At 37.6% G+C, this 19572-nt stretch overlaps 1 protein-coding gene and 1 non-coding gene across 4 annotated transcripts in view; both read left to right on the forward strand.

Moving 5' to 3' along the window:
* The window catches only part of GMPS (guanine monophosphate synthase), a 79817-nt gene that overhangs the window by 7037 nt on the left and 53208 nt on the right, over positions 1–19572 (forward strand). For all 3 annotated transcript variants that reach the window (XM_047875956.1, XM_047875957.1, XM_047875958.1), the window contains exon 2: positions 18610–18791. In XM_047875956.1, the coding sequence (XP_047731912.1) occupies positions 18610–18791 (182 nt within the window). The remainder of the gene's footprint in view (positions 1–18609; positions 18792–19572) is intronic.
* LOC125175847 (U6 spliceosomal RNA) lies at positions 12108–12209 on the forward strand. The gene has a single exon (XR_007156017.1). It is a non-coding gene; the product is annotated as a U6 spliceosomal RNA (small nuclear RNA).

A 19572-nucleotide genomic window follows, 5' to 3' on the forward strand; every position in this document is an offset into this window, starting at 1 on the left:
GAGTGTCAAATTGCTTGTTTTCTAAAAGATGAGAACCAGCAGTGTTGAAACTGACCAAAAGGTAAAATAATCTGCTCTAATCTACCATAACAGATATTTCCCAAACTTTTAAAGCTGCCTGGACTTGCAAAGTTCTGTTATTCCTGTTTGTCACCAGGAGAATAGAATCCTTTTTCTGTCTTAAAACTTACAGAGATCTATGTAAATTTAAGACACCCTCACCTTGTCTATAATTTGGAGAACTAGTCTTAGTAATTCTTCTCCTCTGAGTCTCATTATGAATATAAATTTAAGACTCCAGAATTCTAAAATGCTGCTTTGGACACATTTTGGATGAACAATCCCAAATTAATTTGGGAAAATTTAGATGAATATAAAAATACAGACAAATCATTGTTTTGATGTGTTCATTGGTAATAGTGAAACTTTTTATGCTGTGATTTTTCCTTTAACTTAAAAAAAATTTTTTTTAATGTTTATTTTTTTTTGAGAGAGCATGAGCGGGGGAGGAGCAGAGAGAGAGGGAGACACAGAATCTGAAGCAGGCTCCAGGCTCTGAGGTGTTAGCACAGAGCCGGATGCAGGGCTTGAACTCACAAACTGTGAGATCATGACCTGAGCCAAAGTTCGATGGTTAACCGACTGAGCCACCCAGGTGCCCCTTCCTCCTTTAACGTTTTTTTTTTTCCTTTAACATTTTATGAAAAATTTTCAAGCTAAAGAGTTAGAAGAAATTTTAGTCACCATTTAGGCATACACCTAGATTCTACTCTTCACTTTTATTAAAACAGTTTTATTGAGATATAATTCATATACCATAAAATTGTGCCAATATAAAGGGCACAATTCAGTGGTTTTTAGTATATTCACAGATTTGTATGACCGTCGTCACCACAGTCAATTTTGGAACATTCTCATCACCCCCAAAAGACATCCTGTAGCTTTTAGCAATCAGCCCTCCTTTGGCCATCTGCCTTTTTTCCCCAATGCTAGACAGCTACTAATCTTTTTTGTCTGTATAAGATTTGCCTTTCTGAACATTATATATGACTAGAATCTTAAAATATGTAGTCTTTTGTGACTGGTTTCTTTTAGTGTAATGCCTTCAAAGTTCATCTGTCTTATAGCATGTGTTAAGTACCTTATTCTTTTTTGTTACCAAATAATGTTCCATTGTATGGATATACCACCTTTTATACATTCATCAGTTGATGGACACTCTTGATATTATACATAATGGTTCTATGAATATTCCTGTACAAGTGTTTGTGTAGCCATAAGTTTTCATTTCTTTTGGATGTGTACTGGGGTGGAATTGCTGGGTCATATAGTAATTCTGTGTCTAACCTTTTGGTGAACTGTCAGACTTTTCCAAAGTGGCTGCAGTATTTTCTATTTTCTGTCAGTAGTGCATGAGGTTCTAATTTCCCCACATTTTTACCAACATTTGTCTTTTGGATTATAGCCATCATAGTGGGTGTGAAGTGGTATTTCATTATGATTTAGATTTGCATTTCCCTAATGACTGACGATGTTGAACATCTTTCCATGTGCTTATTGTCCATTTGTATATTTTCTTTGGAGAAATGTCTGTTCAGATCATTTGCCTGTTTTTGAAAGTAGGTTACTTGTCTTTTTGTTGAGTTGTAAGAGCTCTTTATTCTAGTGACAAGTCTCTTATCAGAAATATGCTTTGCAGATATTTTCTGCCATCCTCTGGATTTTTACTTTTTTAATGGTGTCCTCTGATACATAAAAGCTTATAATTTTGATGAAGTTCAACTTATTTATTTCCTTTTGTCACTTTAGCTTTTGGTATCTCACCTAAGGAACATTTCCTTTTTTTTTTTTTTTTTTTTCCTTCAAGTTTTTATTTAAATTCATTAATTAACATATGGTGTATTACTAGTTTGGGGAATAGAATTTAGTAATTGGTCACTTAAATATAGCACCCAATGCTCATCACAACAAATGCCCTTCTTAATGCCCATTGCCCTACCCACCTCGCCTCCAGCAACCCTCAGTTTGTTCTCTATAGTCAAGAGTTTGTTTTATAGTTTGCCTCCGAAGAAGCATTTCCTAATGATCTTAAGTCTTGTGTAATTGCCTATGTTTTCTTCTAAAGCCTTTGTAGTTTTAGCTTTTACATTTAGGTCTTTGATCCGTTTTGTTGTGAGACTAAGTTATAATTTGGTGGAACATTTTCGTATTATTGCATTATTGTCATGAACTGTGAAATCTGTTCCTTCCAACTCCAACATCTGACTGAGTGAAATAAGGTACCAGATTTACAGCATTAGACTGAGCAGGTAACTTTTTAAAAAGTAATTAAAGGGAATTAGGAATAAAAGTATACATTTTTAATGGATGATTAATTGGATGCTTAATCCACTTAATGGATTTAATGTGATAGATTTTTGGTTTTGTAATGGAGTGATTCTTAGATTTGACTGAATGTTGGCCTTGTTTTTGACACCATGGCAGAGCCTGACCATCTGGTCCCCCCCCCTCCCCCCCCCCCCCCCCGCCCCCCGCTGAAGTCTGAAGGTAAATAGTTGCTTATTGTAGCATTGTTTTTCAGTTTGTGGAGACAAATGGTTTGAAAAGGTCACTAATAGGTATTTTGTTTGGCTTGTTTTTATTGAGGCAAAACGTGCATAGTTGAAATACACAGATCTTTAAGTGTACAATTTGAATTTTTTAAAATTTATTTTGAGAGAGAGCGAGCACAAGCAGGAGAGGGGCAGAGAGAGGAAGAATGACAATCCCAAGCAGGCTCTGTACTGTCAGCACATAGCCCAGCTTGGGGCTGAGACTCCCCAAACGTGAGACCTGAGCTGAAATCAAGAGTTGGGCGCTTGCTTAACTGACTGAGCCACCCATTTTGTTCAGTGTACAATTTGAATTTTGACACATACACACACACACACACACACAGACACACACACACGTATACATATACACACACAAACACACCCATGTAACCACTTCTCCAATCAAGATCTAAAACATTTCTATCATTTCCAAGTTCCTGTGTGCCCCTTTGACACTTAATCCCTCCACTCCTCTAGCAGCAACCACTGTTCCCATTTTTATAACCAGACATTAGTTTTGTCTGCTTTTGGACTATATATAAATGGAATCATACAGTGATTGTGGCTTCTTTCATAATGTTTTTCAGATTTATCCATGTTGTTGTGTCAGTAGTTTGTTCATTTTTATTGTTGCATAGTATTCCACTGTGTGGATATACCATAATTTGTTTATCCATTCACATGTTGATGGCCATGTGTTCTGTTTCCAGTTTTTGTGGACATAGATGTTCATTACTCTTGGATAAATATTTAGGAGTGGAATTCTTGGCTCAGAGGAGAGCCCCTAATAGGTTTTGGTATTTTCTATTTTGTACAGTTTAAAAATATTTAGGTTATAATAATAAATTACTTGATACCTGGAAGAGATAAACCTTGGTATAGTAAAATAAACTTTAAAAAATTACATCATAATATTTTATCTTTAAGAGTATTTTCAAAAGTACCTTGTTCAGCTGTATTTTAATGGAAATAGTATGTGGTTTGTGGGCAAAGAGGCTACTTTTGGATTGGCTTTATAAACCTGTACCAGTAGAAATGAATCACTTCTTTATTTGATAATAACAGCCTGAATTTTAAATTCAAAAATAATTTGACAATAAAGCTGATGAAAATAGAATTGGATGGGGCGCCTGGGTGGCTCAGTCGGTTAAGTTTCTGACTTCAGCTCAGGTCACAATCTCATGGTCCGTGAGTTCGAGCCCCGCGCCGGGCTCTGGGCTGATGGCTCAGAGCCTGGAGCCTGCTTCCGATTCTGTGTCTCCCTCTCTCTCTGCCCCTCCCCCATTCATGCTCTGTCTCTCTCTGTCTCAAAAATAAATAAACGTTAAAAAAATTTTTTTTAAAAAGAAAATAGAATTGGAAGCACTTGATTTAATAAGGCTGGGTTTTTATTTTTGTTTTTATTATTTATTTATTTATTTATTAAAAAAAAATTTTTTTTAACGTTTATTTATTTTTGAGACAGAGACAAAGCATGAACGGGGGAGGGTCAGTGAGAGGGAGACACAGAATCTGAAACAGGCTCCAGGCTCTGAGCTGTCAGCACAGAGCCCAACGTGGGGCTTGAACTCACGGACCATGAGATCATGACCTGAGCCGAAGTCGGCCGCTTAACCGACTGAGCCACCCAGGCGCCCCCCCCCCTTTTTTTTTTTAATTTTTTTTAACGTTTATTTTTGAGACAGAGACAAAGCATGAACTATTATTTATTTATTTAAAGTTTAGTTAGTTATTTTGACAGAGACAGAGATAGCACGAGGCGGGGAGGGACAGAGAGAGAGAGAGAGAGAGAGAGAGAGAGAGAGAGCGTGGGAGAGAGAGAATCCCAAGCCAGCCCATGCTGACAGTGCAGAGCCCTACACAGGGCTTGAACCCAGGAACTGTGAGATCATAACATGAGCCAGAACCGAGTCCAATGCTTAGTCGACAGAGCCACTGAGGTGCCCCTCTTCTTCTTAATTGCAACCTTTGGAATTGATGCAGTATTTGCATATAAAAACTATTTTCAGGTTTTTGATAAGAAAATTTCTATCAGTTTGTCTGTGAGGCGTATTATCCTTGTATGGCAAATCATGGATTCACCAGGGCTAGCTCTCCAGAGGTTAATTAATAGTGCCTCTAAGTGGTTCCTCTTCCCTAATGTCTTTCCTTCATTAGTTACCCCCTTAAAAAAATTTAAGTATGCATTTATGTTTTAAATTTACAAAGCTAGAGAATCTGTATAATGTGTATTTTTTTTTTTAAGTTTATTTATTTTGAGAAACAGTGCGAGTGGGGGAGAGGGGCAGAGAGAAACCATACCCAGCAGTTTCCCTGCTGCCAGTGCAGAGCCCGATGCAGGGCTCAAACCCACGAAGCTGTGAGATCATGGCCTGAGCTGAAACGAAGATTCAGATGCTTAATCGACTGAGCCACCCAGTCACCTTCAGTGTAATCTGTATCTTAAAGACAGGGTCATAGAGACCTAAGCATGATTATAGCCATTTTGTATACTTCTGCCCTGTGTTCTTACGTATTTTTGCATGTATTTCCAGGGAAAGCAGGATCATGGTTTTTTGATTTAGAACCTGCCATGGATGCTTTGGTGTTAGTTTTTTGTGAAATTTCACTTTAGGTGGCAGTAAACATTTTCAGAAGGATGTGTCATACTGATTTATTGCTGACAAGTTTATGGGTCAGCTCAGCACTGCTGAGCTCTACTACTTTCATCCTTCCGCCTAAGCCAAGCTGTCTTATGGCATGGCACTCTCACTTCTGCTCTCATTACATAAGCCAAAACTAGTCTCATGGCTGAGCCTGATGTCAAGAGTGAAGAAACATATTCCACCTAAAACAGAATGAACTGCAAAGTCACATGAGAAATGGCATGGATGTGGGGAATAGTGAAGAATTAGGGCCAATTATACAGTCGATTACGTATAGAATGTTAAAAACATGCATATGTAGAGCAGAGAGTATGAAGTGCCTACCTAGCTAAACGGTTACAAGCACATGGTCAATCTTTCTTCATATATATTTACTTAGTGCCTCACAGAGTTACATACATATTCTCTATTTTGTATGTTAAGATTGATCAGTTGATTCAGGTATTGCCAACATAACCATTTATTATCAAGTTTCTCATGAATCTTTCACCTAATGATTTTAATAACCAATGCCTAGTTTAGTGCTTGTCATAGATCTGCTGTAAAGAACCAGTTTTTAAATTTTCAGCCCACTGATGCTAATGCAATAAATTTATAGACATGAAATTTAAAAATCTAAGACATAATACATAAAGACCCCCAATTTTTATTGTAGACTCAGCAGAAATAAAATTATTTTGTCAACTTGTTATATAAGTATATGAATGTTTATGTAGAACTTACGTACCTTTTGTTAATGTACCTTTGGTCACAATTTCAGATCAGAACTGGTCCTTTGGTGAACCACAATAGCTTAGATCCTTTAGGATTGTAAAATGGTGATATTCTAATTCTGCTATAAAGAACTCTGTCTCATGAACTATATGGTTACTTGGTAGAGTTCCTACTGGAAAAGCAGAATGCATGCTTGATTCCTTCCCATTACTTTGACCAAATTTATTAATAGTTTTTTCAAGTTTTATTATTTGCAATAAAGTGTAGTTCAGGCACATATTAGAGTAGAAAGGGCTACATATAGAAGGGAGATTGTGTTTATGAAGTAGAGTAGAAGCATCTTGAAAAATGGACCATATGCTAAACACCTGTGAAATTGTGACATCTCCTCAAACTTCGCATTTTTTTCCTTAAAAAGTGTATTGATTCTTTCTAAGCTAAAATTCTTTTTTTTTTTTTAATGTTTATTTATTTTTGAGAGCGAGAGAGTGACAGAGCATGAGTAGGGGAGGGACAGAGAGAGAGAGAGAGAGAGAGAGGGAGACACAGAACCTGAAGCAGACTCCAGTTAGAGCTGTCAGCACAGAACCTGACACTGGGCTTGAACTAACGAACCGGGAGATCATGACCTGAGCCAAACAAAGTCAGACACTTAATTGATTGAGCCATCCAGGTGCCTCCCTAAGCTAAAATTCTCAAAGGTATTTTAGGAGTAATAATTATGTGGGAGACAAAATTGAATCTCTTCAGGAACTCAGTATGAAGAGATAGCTTTTTGATTATCTTTCATCTGTAAATAAAAAGTGTTATCCTAAGGTCATCAGAAAAGAGGCAGTGAAGTTTGGGGATAAATCTGTATTATTTCTTATTTTTTTAATGTTTATTTTTGAGAGAGTATGAGTGGGGGAGGGGCAGAGAGCAAGTGAGACACAGAATTTGAAGCAGGCCCCAGGCCCCAAGCTATCCTCACAGAGCCTAGAACGGCGAGATCATGACCTAGGCCAAAGTTGGATTCTTAACCAGCTAAGGCACCCAGGTGTCACTATTATTTCTATTTCTTTGTTTGTCTTTGCAAAGAACCTTTGGTGCTTGTTTATGTGCTCACATATGCTCACACCTGAAATCACTTTCAAAAGAGGTACTTTTTGTTAGAATAATTGATCTGAGTCACAATAAGAATGCAGAATCAGTAGAGAAAACTAAGGGATAATACAAAGAAAACAATGTATGAGGAGGGTGAGCAGAGATAAACACAGTTCAGAACTTTTCCTTTCAATATTTTAATAGTATGAGAACAGTTGTTACTGAATGTTGTCTGTGTATGTGTATACACTGCTAACTTTTAGAATGAGGTTGATTTGAGCTGATTCACAGTGGCTTAGATTTACCTAGAGATAACCTTGTTTGTTTCTTAGTTGGTTAATGTTTGCCATTGAATGGAAAAACTGTAATACAACTTTAAAGGATTTAAAAATCATGAGGTAAATAATAATACACTCTGATTTCCCCAACAGTGCAAGTTTTATTTAATTTAGAACTGGTTATGTAAGTATAGTTTATCCATCAGGTAACCTTGCCATAGGTTTCTGAAAAGACCTCTTTTAGGATAATTGAAATCCAAGAGGAAAATAATTAATAATTTCAAAGAGTTTAAACACTGGTATTAGAAATTATAATGTTGGACTAAATTTTTATTTCCCTGCAAGTTAGATGACACAGAGCATATAGACTTGTGGTTTTATTTTCTTACTCAGTGTTCATATGTATAAATTAAATCCATTAGATCTGTATTTAGCTCATCTGAGAAGATGAACTTCCTCAACCACTCCTGTGGTTAAGGTTTATATATGGGAGTCTGATAGTGTTTAAGTGGATGCTGGAAGTAGTATTAGAGTCCAAGCTGACCTGCTTTTTATTTTTTAATTCATTGATTTTAGGTCGTTCATTCAGACTGTGTTCATTATATTTAGCAGTCGTGCCCTTGAACTTGAAAGGAGTTGTTGGCACCATAAATACAGGTTAGAAGAGGATTTGCAATGATTTTGAAGGATCCAGAGACATAGTTGGTTGGTTATTCAAAAGAAGATGAAGTTCGGGTCAGAAGTACAAATTGATTCAGTAAAGGAGAAAAAAATAAAAATATGGAGATGGTGGTGGCTTGGTCCTATCTAACATGTAGAAATAAAGTAGGAGTGATGAATATACCTAGTAAGTGCTTGAAATTTCATTAGGGAAAAGAATTTTCTCAATGTATGAAATCATTAGCAAACTAAGAGTAGTAAAATGCTAACACAAAAAGTTTATGTCACTAGGGCCTTGTATTTTCCAGACCTGTTGAACACTGAAAACTTAAAAAACGTAGTAATTTATTGAGGGAATTCCAATAGAAGCTTATAGGTTACATAGATTAAAGGAGATAGAGAAAAATGAACTCCAGTGAACTAGTGATCATAATTTTTGTTCACAATGTTTAATGCCTACACATGTGAAATTCTAAGATAAATAAAACAAAGTCAGTAATCATAACTTAAACAACATGAAGCAATTGAAGATGGGTAAGCATTGCATGTACAACTAAATGTATATGCGGTATTGTATATTATTGTATTGGGATGTCTCAGGACTTGTAGATTTTTCTCAGGTGTAAAGCCATTTCCTGAGGGCATTTTATACATTTGTTACTTAAAATGAACTGCATAACTATCACTTGTATTCAGTAATGGCACCTAGAACTTTTTATATATGTCATTAGAGATTTATTTAGAGAGGCTTTTTTGAGAATCATAATAGCACTTACACACAGATAAAAATATATGTATATGAAATAAATTACTTTTAGTATTGCTAAACTTTCTTCGTGTTCAGTCTGACTCTTCTAAGAAATTACTTTTTGACTTGAGTTGTCCAGGAATTGTTTTTCCGCACATCTTCCATGACATCAAGAATTTTGATAATTCACCATTTCTTGAGAGTGCTCAGTTACTTCTGGGTTTTTTTTCAAGGCCATTGACAACTCATTCTGCAAGTTTTAATGCTAGTACTTCCTTGATCTTATCAGAAGATGTCAATGGAAGTTTTTCAGATAATGACCAGGACTCAGTCCTTATTCAAATGGTCTTTAAATGTTTTGCTGACTGAAATGTTAAGGGGTTGAGCTTGTCCAAAGATACTATGAGGAGTAATAAGCCACTGCACTTTCCAGGGGTCTTACTCAAGTGTTTGTAGAAAACATAGAAAAATGATGTACTTGGTGAATTACCTAAAGCTCCAGACTATCTATCCTAGATGAATTTCAGCCAAGCTCAGCTGTATTTCTTTTGCTGAATCCTTGGGGCATCTTTCTGCTCTGAAGGAAATTTTCTAAGAGACTCCAGGGAATCTCTTTCCCTTAAGGGATTTTATGTCAAGTTGTACATAACTATGACCATGGCAGTGACAGCTGTGTCATTGAGCTAATGTAAAACTTAAGATATTGTGTGATTTTTGAGCTGTCTGGCTTCTTTCATTTGGCATGTGTGAGATTGATTTATCCATGTTGGGATTTTTCGGCCAGAGAAGACATGGTATAGCACTCTGTGGGACCATAGAGAGTTTAAATAGCAGTTTAGGCTTAAAGAGTAGGTCATGGCCTTCCTTGTAGGGCTTGGAAGGTATTTTGGACTTAATTGAACTTTATTCTAAGGGAAAGTCACTATAGGATATTAAACAGGGGGAGGAGGACTTAAATCACAGTTTTTTTCGTTTTAAGCACACAGGCTTGTTAATCACCTGATCAAAGTCAGTGTCACCAGTAATGAAACAAAATGACATTGTGTCCTTGCCACCGTGTTCTGTCAAGAAGAGGCATGATTACATCACCAGTGTGAGATTGTTGCCAGAAAAATGTTTATCTGGGATCTAATCATAAGGCAACAAGTAGATCCTGCTTGAGGCGTGTTCGCAAAAAGCTGGTCTGAACTTTTAAAAAATGTCACTGTCATAAAAGATCATAAAAAGATGAATAAATCTAGATTAAAGGAGACAGTGACATGACAATGTGAGTTCAAAGTGTGTGGCTTTAGATGGGGTTCTGGAATTAAAAACAAAAAGCCATACAGGACATTATTTGGTGACATTTGGGGAAATTTGTGTGTAGATACTATCAGTGTTAAATTTCTTGGGTGTGATAATATATTGTAGTTAGGTAGGAGAATGTCCCTGTTTGTAGGAAGTACATTCTGAAAAGGTTTTTTGGGGAGAAAAATATCTATAATTGTTTTCTAGTAGTTCAGGGAAAGAAGTATATATAGATAGGAATAATGCAAATGTGGCAAATGTTACTAATTGTTGAATTTAGGTGGAGAGTGCTGTTTCACTGTGCCATAGTTTTGGTTTGTTTGTTTTTTTCTTAAGTTTATCTTACTCCCAGTATGGGGCTTGAACTCATGACCCCAAGATCAAGAGTTGCATGCTCCTTTGACTGAGCTGGCCAGGCACCCTTGTGCCATATTTTCATCCTTTCTGTAGGTTTAAAGTTTTTTGGGGGGGAAAAAAAACCAAACAGACAAAAAGGAGGGTTGAACAAGCATATGATAAGGTCAAGAGATAGAGGGTCTCTGATTTAACCCTTTAGTTGTAGGATCAGACTTTATTCAGTGTCGTATGTGAGGTGATGGTTTCTTATGAAAAACCTTCAGTTAATTCTGTTGACATTTCTTTAAAAAAAATTTTTTTTTTACATTTATTTATTTTTGATAGAGACAGAGCACAAGTGGGGGAGGGGCAGAGAGAGAAGGAGACACAGAATCCGAAGCAGGCTCCAGGCTCCGAGCTGTCAGTGCAGAGCCCGACGTGGGGCTCAAACTCACAAACCGTGAGATCATTACCTGAGCCGAAGTCGGACACTTAACTGACTGAGCCACCCAAGTGCCCCTGTTGATGTTTCTAAAGTACCTAAGGTGTTGGATAATTTTATGAAGATGTACACTTTTTCCAGAGTATAGGTGTAGTGAGATTAAAAAAGTAAATATGTTCAAACTTCCAGTAGCCTTTTGGTAATGAAAGGATTATTCTGGGTAGTTGAATATCCCAGATGACTAAAATGTGTGTGTGTGTGGGGGGGGGGGGGTGTTCAAAATATCTTTAACCCTAAAACTTTTATTTTGGCAACTGAAGGCTCCTAAAATGTCTTTTTTTTTCTTTTTTTTTTTTTTGAGAGTGAGAGTGCGTGCACAAGTCAGGGAGGGTCAGAGAGAGAGAGAGAGAGAGAGAGAGAAAATCTGAAGCAGACTCCAGGCTCCAAGCTGTCAGCATAGAGCCCAATGTGGGGCTCAAACTCAAGAACTGTGAGGTCATGACCTCAGCTGAGGTTGGATGCTTAACTGACTGAGCCACCCAGGTGCCCCCTAAAATGTCTTTTTTGAAGGACAACTACCTGAATAACTTTAGTACTGATGAAATCCAGTTTTCAAAATCATTTATGTGGTATAATACTACTTTTCTCAGATACCAGTGGAACATTATTTCATTCATGAAAGCAATCTTTCTAAAGTAATAAAGCTTACTTCCTTTAAGTACCAAAATAATAAAAAATAAAATGAAGGTAGTCTTCCAAAAGTACGATGCATATTTAAAAAAACATTTTTTTCTTTTAATGTTTATTTATTTTTGAGACAGAGAGAGAGGGAGACACAGAATCTGAAACAGGCTCCAGGCTCTGAGCTGTCAGCACAGAGCCCGACACGGGGCTGAAACTCACAGACTGCGAGATCATGACCTAAGCCCAGGTCGGAAGCTTAACCAACTGAGCCACCCAGGCACCCCAAATACAATGCATATTTACCCACTTTCCTTCTGTAGTGCTGATTGTTTTGGGGTTTGAAAAGGCCTACATTTACATCCTGCTTTTGCCATTTTTTCCCTACGCAACTGACATAGTATCTGAGTCTCCTTCTTCCATCTGTAAAATAGAAACACATACCATTATGAATAAGAAAACATGTAAAGCACATGAAATACTAGGTGTGAAGTAAATGCTAGTTCCCTTTTATTAAAAAAAATCTTTTTATTGTAAAATAAAACATGGGCACAGAAAACTACACACAACAAATGTATAGTTGGATGAATTATAAATTGTGTGCTTTTTTATTCAAAATATTGAAAGTTTTTTTTCTTTAAAGTCCTATAATTTTGTTAAGCATATGTGTTGGTACAGAGCGGATTAGCATGGGTCCTGTGCAAGGATGACATAAAAATATATGAGGTGTTCCATATTTTTCCACTTGCAATGATGTGGACGGAGCTAGAGAGTATTATGCTAACCAAAATAATCAGGAAAGACAAATACTGTATGTTTTCACTCATATATGGAATTTAAGGAATAAAACGACCAAAGAGGAAAAAAAAGAGAGGCAAACCGAGAGACACACTCTTAACTACAGAGAACAAACAGATGGTTACCAGTGGGGAGGTAGGCGGGGGGATGGGTGAAATAGGTGATAGGGATTAAGGAGTGCACTTATGATAATAAGCACTGTGTATTGTATGGAAGTGTTGAATCACTATATTGTACACCTGAAGCGAATGTTACATGGTATGTTAACTGGAATTTAAATTAAAAAAGTATGTGTTGAGATTGGTCATTCTGGTTTCAAAGTCTAATTTTGAGTCGTGTTCTTTTATGCCTTGTATAATTTTCTTAATATTTTTTAGTTCATTTAGGGGTGCCTGGGTAACTCAGTTAAGCTTCCAACTTTGGCTCAGGTCATGATCTCATGGTTTGTGAGTTCGAGCCCGGCATCTGCCTTTCTGCTGTCAGGCGGAGCCCGCCTCAGATCATCTGTCTGTCTGTCTCTCTCTTTCTGCCCCTCCCCCACTCTCTTCTTTCTTTCTCTCTCAAAAGTTAACAAACATTTTTTAAAAATTAAAATGGTACTTTCCAGTTTTGATCTGTTTCTCTTTTCAGCTTGCTCTTGTAGGGATGTTGTTTCATTCCTTACTCTCTTTTTTACTTTTAGTAATTTTGTATGGGATTTGACTTGTGTAATTTCTTTTTCTCTTTTATATGAATTTAATTTTCCTGAGTTTTTTAGATGGAATCTTGGTTCATAAAACTTTCGTAACTTTAGGGGCGCCTGGGTGGCTCAGTCGGTTAAGCGTCCGACTTCAGCTCAGGTCACGATCTCACTGTCCGCGAGTTCGAGCCCCGCGTCGGGCTTCTGGGCTGATGGCTCAGAGCCTGGAGCCTGCTTCTGATTCTGTGTCTCCCTCTCTCTCTGCCCCTCCCCCGTTCATGCTCTGTCTCTCTCTGTCTCAAAAATAAATAAACGTTAAAAAAAAATTAAAAAAAAAAAAACTTTCGTAACTTTATAGGGCTCTTCTGTTAAAATTATGGCAGATTGTTTTCTCAGGATTCCTTGCTCTGATCCTCCCCGCCCCCCCCCCCCCCCCCCCACTGTAGTTTGGCCCTTCTATTTTCCTTCCTCCTTGCCCTTGTCCTGCTTAATTTTGATTCTGCTGCCAGCAGTTGCTCCTCGTTTGTGAGCCTTGTCCTACAAGGGAGCCCTGGCCCGCTAGTTTATAAGGTTCATGGGTATTAAATTCCTTCCACCCGTTTAAGCCTTACCTTGGGTCTCCTACTACCCATGCACTATTGGATGGAGTTCTCACACCTCCCAGTGCAGCTGCTGTTCTTGAATTGGCCTGTGCTTTCTAACTAATATCTGTTGATTGTTTTTGGAATTGTCCTATTCTCAAGTTCTTCACTGAAGCTAGGTTGTTTCCCACATAAATGTTTAACACCAGAGTTTATGACTATTGTAGTTTGTTCCCACAAGCTTGTATTTTGGGATTCTTAGGAGAATATCTTGTCATTTACTGTTTCGTTTTGCTATCTAGTTGTTCAGTGATACGTGGGAATTCAGGAAGATACAAAAATGATACCATCTCTACCTTATGAGAATCTCTAGATTCTTTTGTCTTATTGTTAAATTAGGGTACTGATATGATTTGTTTTTTCCCTTAGTATTATTGATGTTTTAAAAAATGTCATCATGATAAGATAAAATGATAGACATCAGGTGAGTTGAGAGGGGTGTTAACCTTTCAGGCTTTTGTATTTACTTAATAGATTTTACAAATAGGTATAATAAAGTTCTCTGTTGTGTAGTGTTGAATTTCATTTGTCTCTACTTGATGTGACTGACAACTTCTTTTCTCATTAGGGTCCTTTTTCTAATCTGTTAAGTTTGGAAGTTTAATTATCAAACTTTTCAACTTTGTGTGAAGTAGCAGTAAATAGAGTCAAGGTTTTGAGGGAAAGGAACTTTTGCTTTCATTACTGGTGATCTTTTTGCTTTTCCCTGAGTTGTTGAAGATTTGTGCTGGATGTAGGCACGTTGATAGCCGAGGTAGAGATGAGGCAAGGATTCAGTATTTCCTCAGTGACCTCTGATGTCATGTGATTAAACATTTTCAAAAGTTGATGAGGAAACAGTGTACATTTTTCTTTTAAATTAGTTGATTTAAAGAAGTACAGATAGTCCTCACTGTATAATAGTAAAACGACCATAAAAATGATTGTGCAGGGGCGCCTGGGTGGTTCAGTTGGTTAAGCGGCCGACTTCGGCCCAGGTCATGATCTCGCGGTCCGTGAGTTTGAGCCCCGCATCGGGCTCTGTACTGACAGCTCAGAGCCTGGAGCCTGTTTCAGATTCTGTGTCTCCCTCTCTCTGACCCTCCCCCGTTCATGCTTTGTCTCTCTCTGTCTCAAAAATAAATAAACGCTAAAAAAAAAAAAAAAAAAAAAAAATGATTGTGCAAACTGAAATCATGCAAAGCAATTTTAATCAATGGGAAGATTACAGTGGTTTTATGACCTTTAAAATCTTTTGTCAAAACATTAATTTTACGTTAATTATAGAAGTATAGAGAAATAAAATACTGAAATTGCCCTTTAAAATAACTTAAAGCATTAGACACAGTGAGACTTATGTTTTCTTTGTAAAATACTGATTAAGAGTAGTTTAAATATTGCTTCTCTTTGCATCTTTTCTGTGCCTTGGTGGCTTTTGACATTTTATCCTTTACACTTTGAAATGTCATGAAGTATCTCCAAGAGTTTCTTTAATGTGAAGTATTTTCCTTGGGTCACTTTCTCTGGTACATTGTCATCCTTTTCAGCATAATCACTTTCCTCATTGATGGTGGTAAGTTTACCTTCACCAAGTTCTTCTGGCTGCACATCTAGCCAAGAGGCACACAAACCACAGCAGTGTCAGCAGCGTCATGGCCAGCAATTTCTTCCACAGCTTCATTTATACTGTATTCATATTTCACTTCTAGTGTCACTTTTCATTTCTTTGCTGCACTTTCTTTTTTTTTTAAACGTTTATTTATTTATTTTGAGGGGGGAGGAAGGGCAGAGAGAGAAGGAGAGAAGAAAGAGAGAATCGAAAGCAGGCTCTGCACTGCCAGCGTGGGGCCTGATTGCAGGGCTTGAACCAATGAACTGTGAGGTCATGATCTGAGCTGAAACCAAAAATCGGACCCTTACCTGACTGGGCCACCCCGGTGCCCCTGCTGCACTTTCATCTTTATTGGTTGGTTCCCTCTTTGGATTTTCCATAGGAGTAAAATGTTATGTGGATTTATCACTGGGCAATAAGGAGGTAACACAGCTGTACTCTAGCTTTTTTGTTTTGCAGTGACCAGTTGCCAATAAACTTTGAAAGAAAGGACATATCAGTCACTCGTCATAATGTTTGTTATTTATGTGAAAATTTGTGGATTGAAGAGCTGGTAACGAAGTTTGTACTTTGTGTAATTACAGTTAATATATGGTAACTGAAATTTGAGCCATGTTGTGGCTCAGACTGGTGTTAGTTAACTGAACTAACAACACAAACAGTGGTGACTGAAATTTGTGCGTGTCAGAATCATGCAAAGAACTCTGCCTGCAGTGTAAAAAAACAGGTTAGTACTTGGATTTGGTAAAAAATTATGACCATGATAAAGGGACCGAAATCTGAGAAATTTACACAATAACCAAGAGGTCATTCAAAAACACTTTCTATTCTTGACAAAATTAGGTAGAGAGGGGGAGAGAGGATCTGAAGTGGACTCTGTGCTGACAGCATGTGTTCCACTGCGGGGCTCAAACTCAAACTGTGAGATCATGACCTCAGCCGAAGTTGGATGCTGAGCCAACTGAACCACTCAGGCGCCCCAATTGAGATTAAGGAATTTTAGACAAATAATTAAAAACAATTTTTTTAAATGTTTGTTTATATTTGAGAGAGGGAGGAGAGAGAGAGAGGGAAAGAGAGCGTGAGCGTGTGCAAGCATGAGTAGGGAGGGGCAGAGAGAGGCAGACTCAGGACCTGAAGCGGGCTCTGTGCTGACGCAGTCAGCCCGTTTGGGGCTTGAACCCACAAATGGTGAGATCATGACCTGAGCTGAAGTCCAGCGCTCAACCGACTGAGCCACCCAGGCGCCCCATTAAGACAAATGCCTTAAAGAGTAGTGTGTACGCACCTGTGTGTGTATAGTCTTAAGGGCAAAGATCTAAAAGGAAGAAGTTTTAGCATTTCTTTCACTCTGGTATATTCTATAAACTTCTTTCTGTGATCTGATTTTTCTACATTGTTCAGTATTCGTATGATTAAAATATTCATTGTTTAGATCTGAATAATCCTTTCTGGCCTGTGGTTTGGTCCTTCTCGCAAATCCTTTGTAGATGGCTGTGATTGTTGCTTTTTTCATTACTGCATCAGAAGTGTTTGTGAAGTTGTGAGGTCTGCATTTATTTTTTCACATAAATGGAGAGGGAAGAGGGATGGAAAGGATTACAGAAGTGTCTGAAGGACTGGCTTATGCTTTTTTATGTGCACATTTTACAAGTGGAGGGGGAAAAACTCAGAAATGTTTATTATAAGCCTTTATTTTTTTAAAATTTTTTTTTTCAACGTTTATTTATTTTTGGGACAGAGAGAGACAGAGCATGAACGAGGGAGGGGCAGAGAGAGAGGGAGACACAGAATCGGAAACAGGCTCCAGGCTCTGAGCCATCAGCCCAGAGCCTGACGCGGGGCTCGAACTCACGGACCGCGCAATCGTGACCTGGCTGAAGTCGGACGCTTAACCGACTGCGCCACCCAGGCGCCCCTATTATAAGCCTTTAAAACGTACTGAAGAGTTACAAGGAAAGAAAAATTTTATTATTTTTAAAGTTTATTTTTAAGAGAGCATGCAGGGGAGGGGCAGAGAGAGAGGAAGAGAGAGAGAACCCCAAGCAGGCTCTGCACTTTGAGCAGGGTGTGTTGCGGGGCTCGATCTCATGAACCATGAGATCATGAGCTGAGTTGAAATCAGAAGTTGGACCCTTAACCGACTCAGCCACCCAGGCACCACAGGAAAGAAAAATTTTAAATCACTTGTAGCTCATTACTCAGATACAACCTCTGTTAATATTTTTTGTATAAATCTGTCTATATTATGTCCATACGTCCTTTTTCATACATGCACATACATTCTTTTACATGGTAAAATATTTTAAAATGGGATTATATATGCTTCCTACAAGTGGGTTTCCAGAGTACAAACACTTTTTAAAGTTTTTTCTTATGTTAATATACAAAAACAGAATAGAGAATAGACTAAAATGAACACTGTGTACTTAACTTCAGTGATTTCATTGCATAGGCAGTCTTGTTTCATCCATACCCACCTACTCCTGCGTTATTTGAAGCCAGTTCCTGGTAACTATTTCAGCATATATAGTTAAAAATTTTACATTTTGCCAAATTGCTTTCAAGAAAAGCATTATCAACATATACTTGACGTAAGATTAAAAAATTAAAAAAAATATTTTAATGTTAAGGGTTAGATGCACATATATAGCATTTCCTTGGGTAATACAAAAATACTCTGATGAAGTGAGTTTGAGCATGCTAAACTCTGGCTGCAAACTTTCAGTTCCTCATCAGAAAATCCTTCATAGGAATGCTGTGACTGTTAGATAGGATGACCATATAATTATTTATTGTTCAAGCTAGGATGCTTTTGAGATTCAAAGGGGGCATTCTTAATAATAATGCCAGTGTAACAGGCATAAACCAGGACTGTATTTTGGCACAACTGTTGTAGGCCTACCCTATTAGATAATACACTTAATACTTTTATGCATAAAGTGATTGTATCAGGTAGTCAATAAATGGTAGCTTTTATTAAAGTGTTTATGTATGCCCATGTATGGATATGTATAAAGATCTTCCATTAAAAATTTTTTTAATGTTATGTGAGAGAGAGAAAGAGTGAGTGAGTGAGTGTGTGTGTGTGTGTGTGTGTGTGTGAGAGAGAGAGAGCATGGGGGAGAGGCAAAAGTGCAGGAGACAGAATCTGAAGCAGGCTCCAGGCTCTGAGCTGTCAGCGCAGAGCCCAATGTGGAGCTTGATTGAACTCAAGAACCGTGAGATGACCTGAGCCAAAGTTGGACATTTAACCGACTGAGCCATTCAGGCGACCTGAAAAATCTTCCCTTTGAAAGAAGTGCTTTGAATTGGCAACTCAGAGTCCTAAGTTTTTTGTTTCTGTGTGTTTTTGGAGCTCATAGTGACCACTATTTTTTAAAATAGCTCTACTTTTCATAATTAAGCAGACATTTGTCTTAATATTTGCAGCTGGAGAATGCTGGAGGAGACCTTAAGGATGGCTGCCACCACTATGAAGGAGCTGTTGTCATTCTGGATGCTGGTGCCCAGTATGGGAAAGTCATAGACCGAAGAGTACGAGAACTGTTCGTGCAGTCGGAAATCTTCCCCTTGGAAACACCAGCATTTGCTATAAAAGAGCAAGGATTCCGGTAGACTTTTCACTTATGTTTTCTAAGGAGATTGAGCTTAGATTGTAGGAGATTTTTATTAATTTGCTTGGACAGTGAATTTTTTAAATGACTGTAAGACATGCAGTGGTTTTACAAGAAATTTTCCATGGTTCTGATTTAAAAAAAAGGAAATTTTATTTTTTGAAAAACCATATTCGTAGTTTATTTTTACTTATTTTTAATGTTTATTTTTGAGAGAGAGAGAGAGAGAGACAGTGCATAGGTAGGGGAGGGACAGACAGAAGGGGACAGAGGATCTGAAGCTGGCTGTGTGTTGACAGCAGAGAGCCTGATATGGGGCTCAGACTCACATACCATGAGATCATGACCTGATACAAAGTTGGATGCTTTACCGACTAAGCCACCTAGACACCCCAATTTGTTTTTTTGTTTGTTTGTTTGTTTGTTTTTCAATTAAAAAGATTGACTTAATTTTAATTGCACCATTACAAGAACCTTTCATTTGAATATTTTATATTTTATAGGATTTAGGGGTCGTACTTGAATTTGGCTAATATGGTCATTCTTTCATTCATCCCAGAGCATTTGATCAAAGGAATGTATACAGTGGCTAGAATACCTAAATGAGAAGAATTCTGTGTCCAGTGAGTCTCTTTTGCTTCCTATCCCCAGAGACTAAGTTTCTAAAATATGAAGATTTCTCAAGTCTAATATAAGGTCTAATTCAACAGCTTACATGCTCATAACTAGTCAAAATGACAACCAACTTCTATATAGTCTCTTCCTTTAACAATTTCTG

Source organism: Prionailurus viverrinus, chromosome C2 (assembly GCF_022837055.1).
Source record: "Prionailurus viverrinus isolate Anna chromosome C2, UM_Priviv_1.0, whole genome shotgun sequence".
NCBI classification, from domain to species: Eukaryota; Metazoa; Chordata; class Mammalia; order Carnivora; family Felidae; genus Prionailurus; species Prionailurus viverrinus.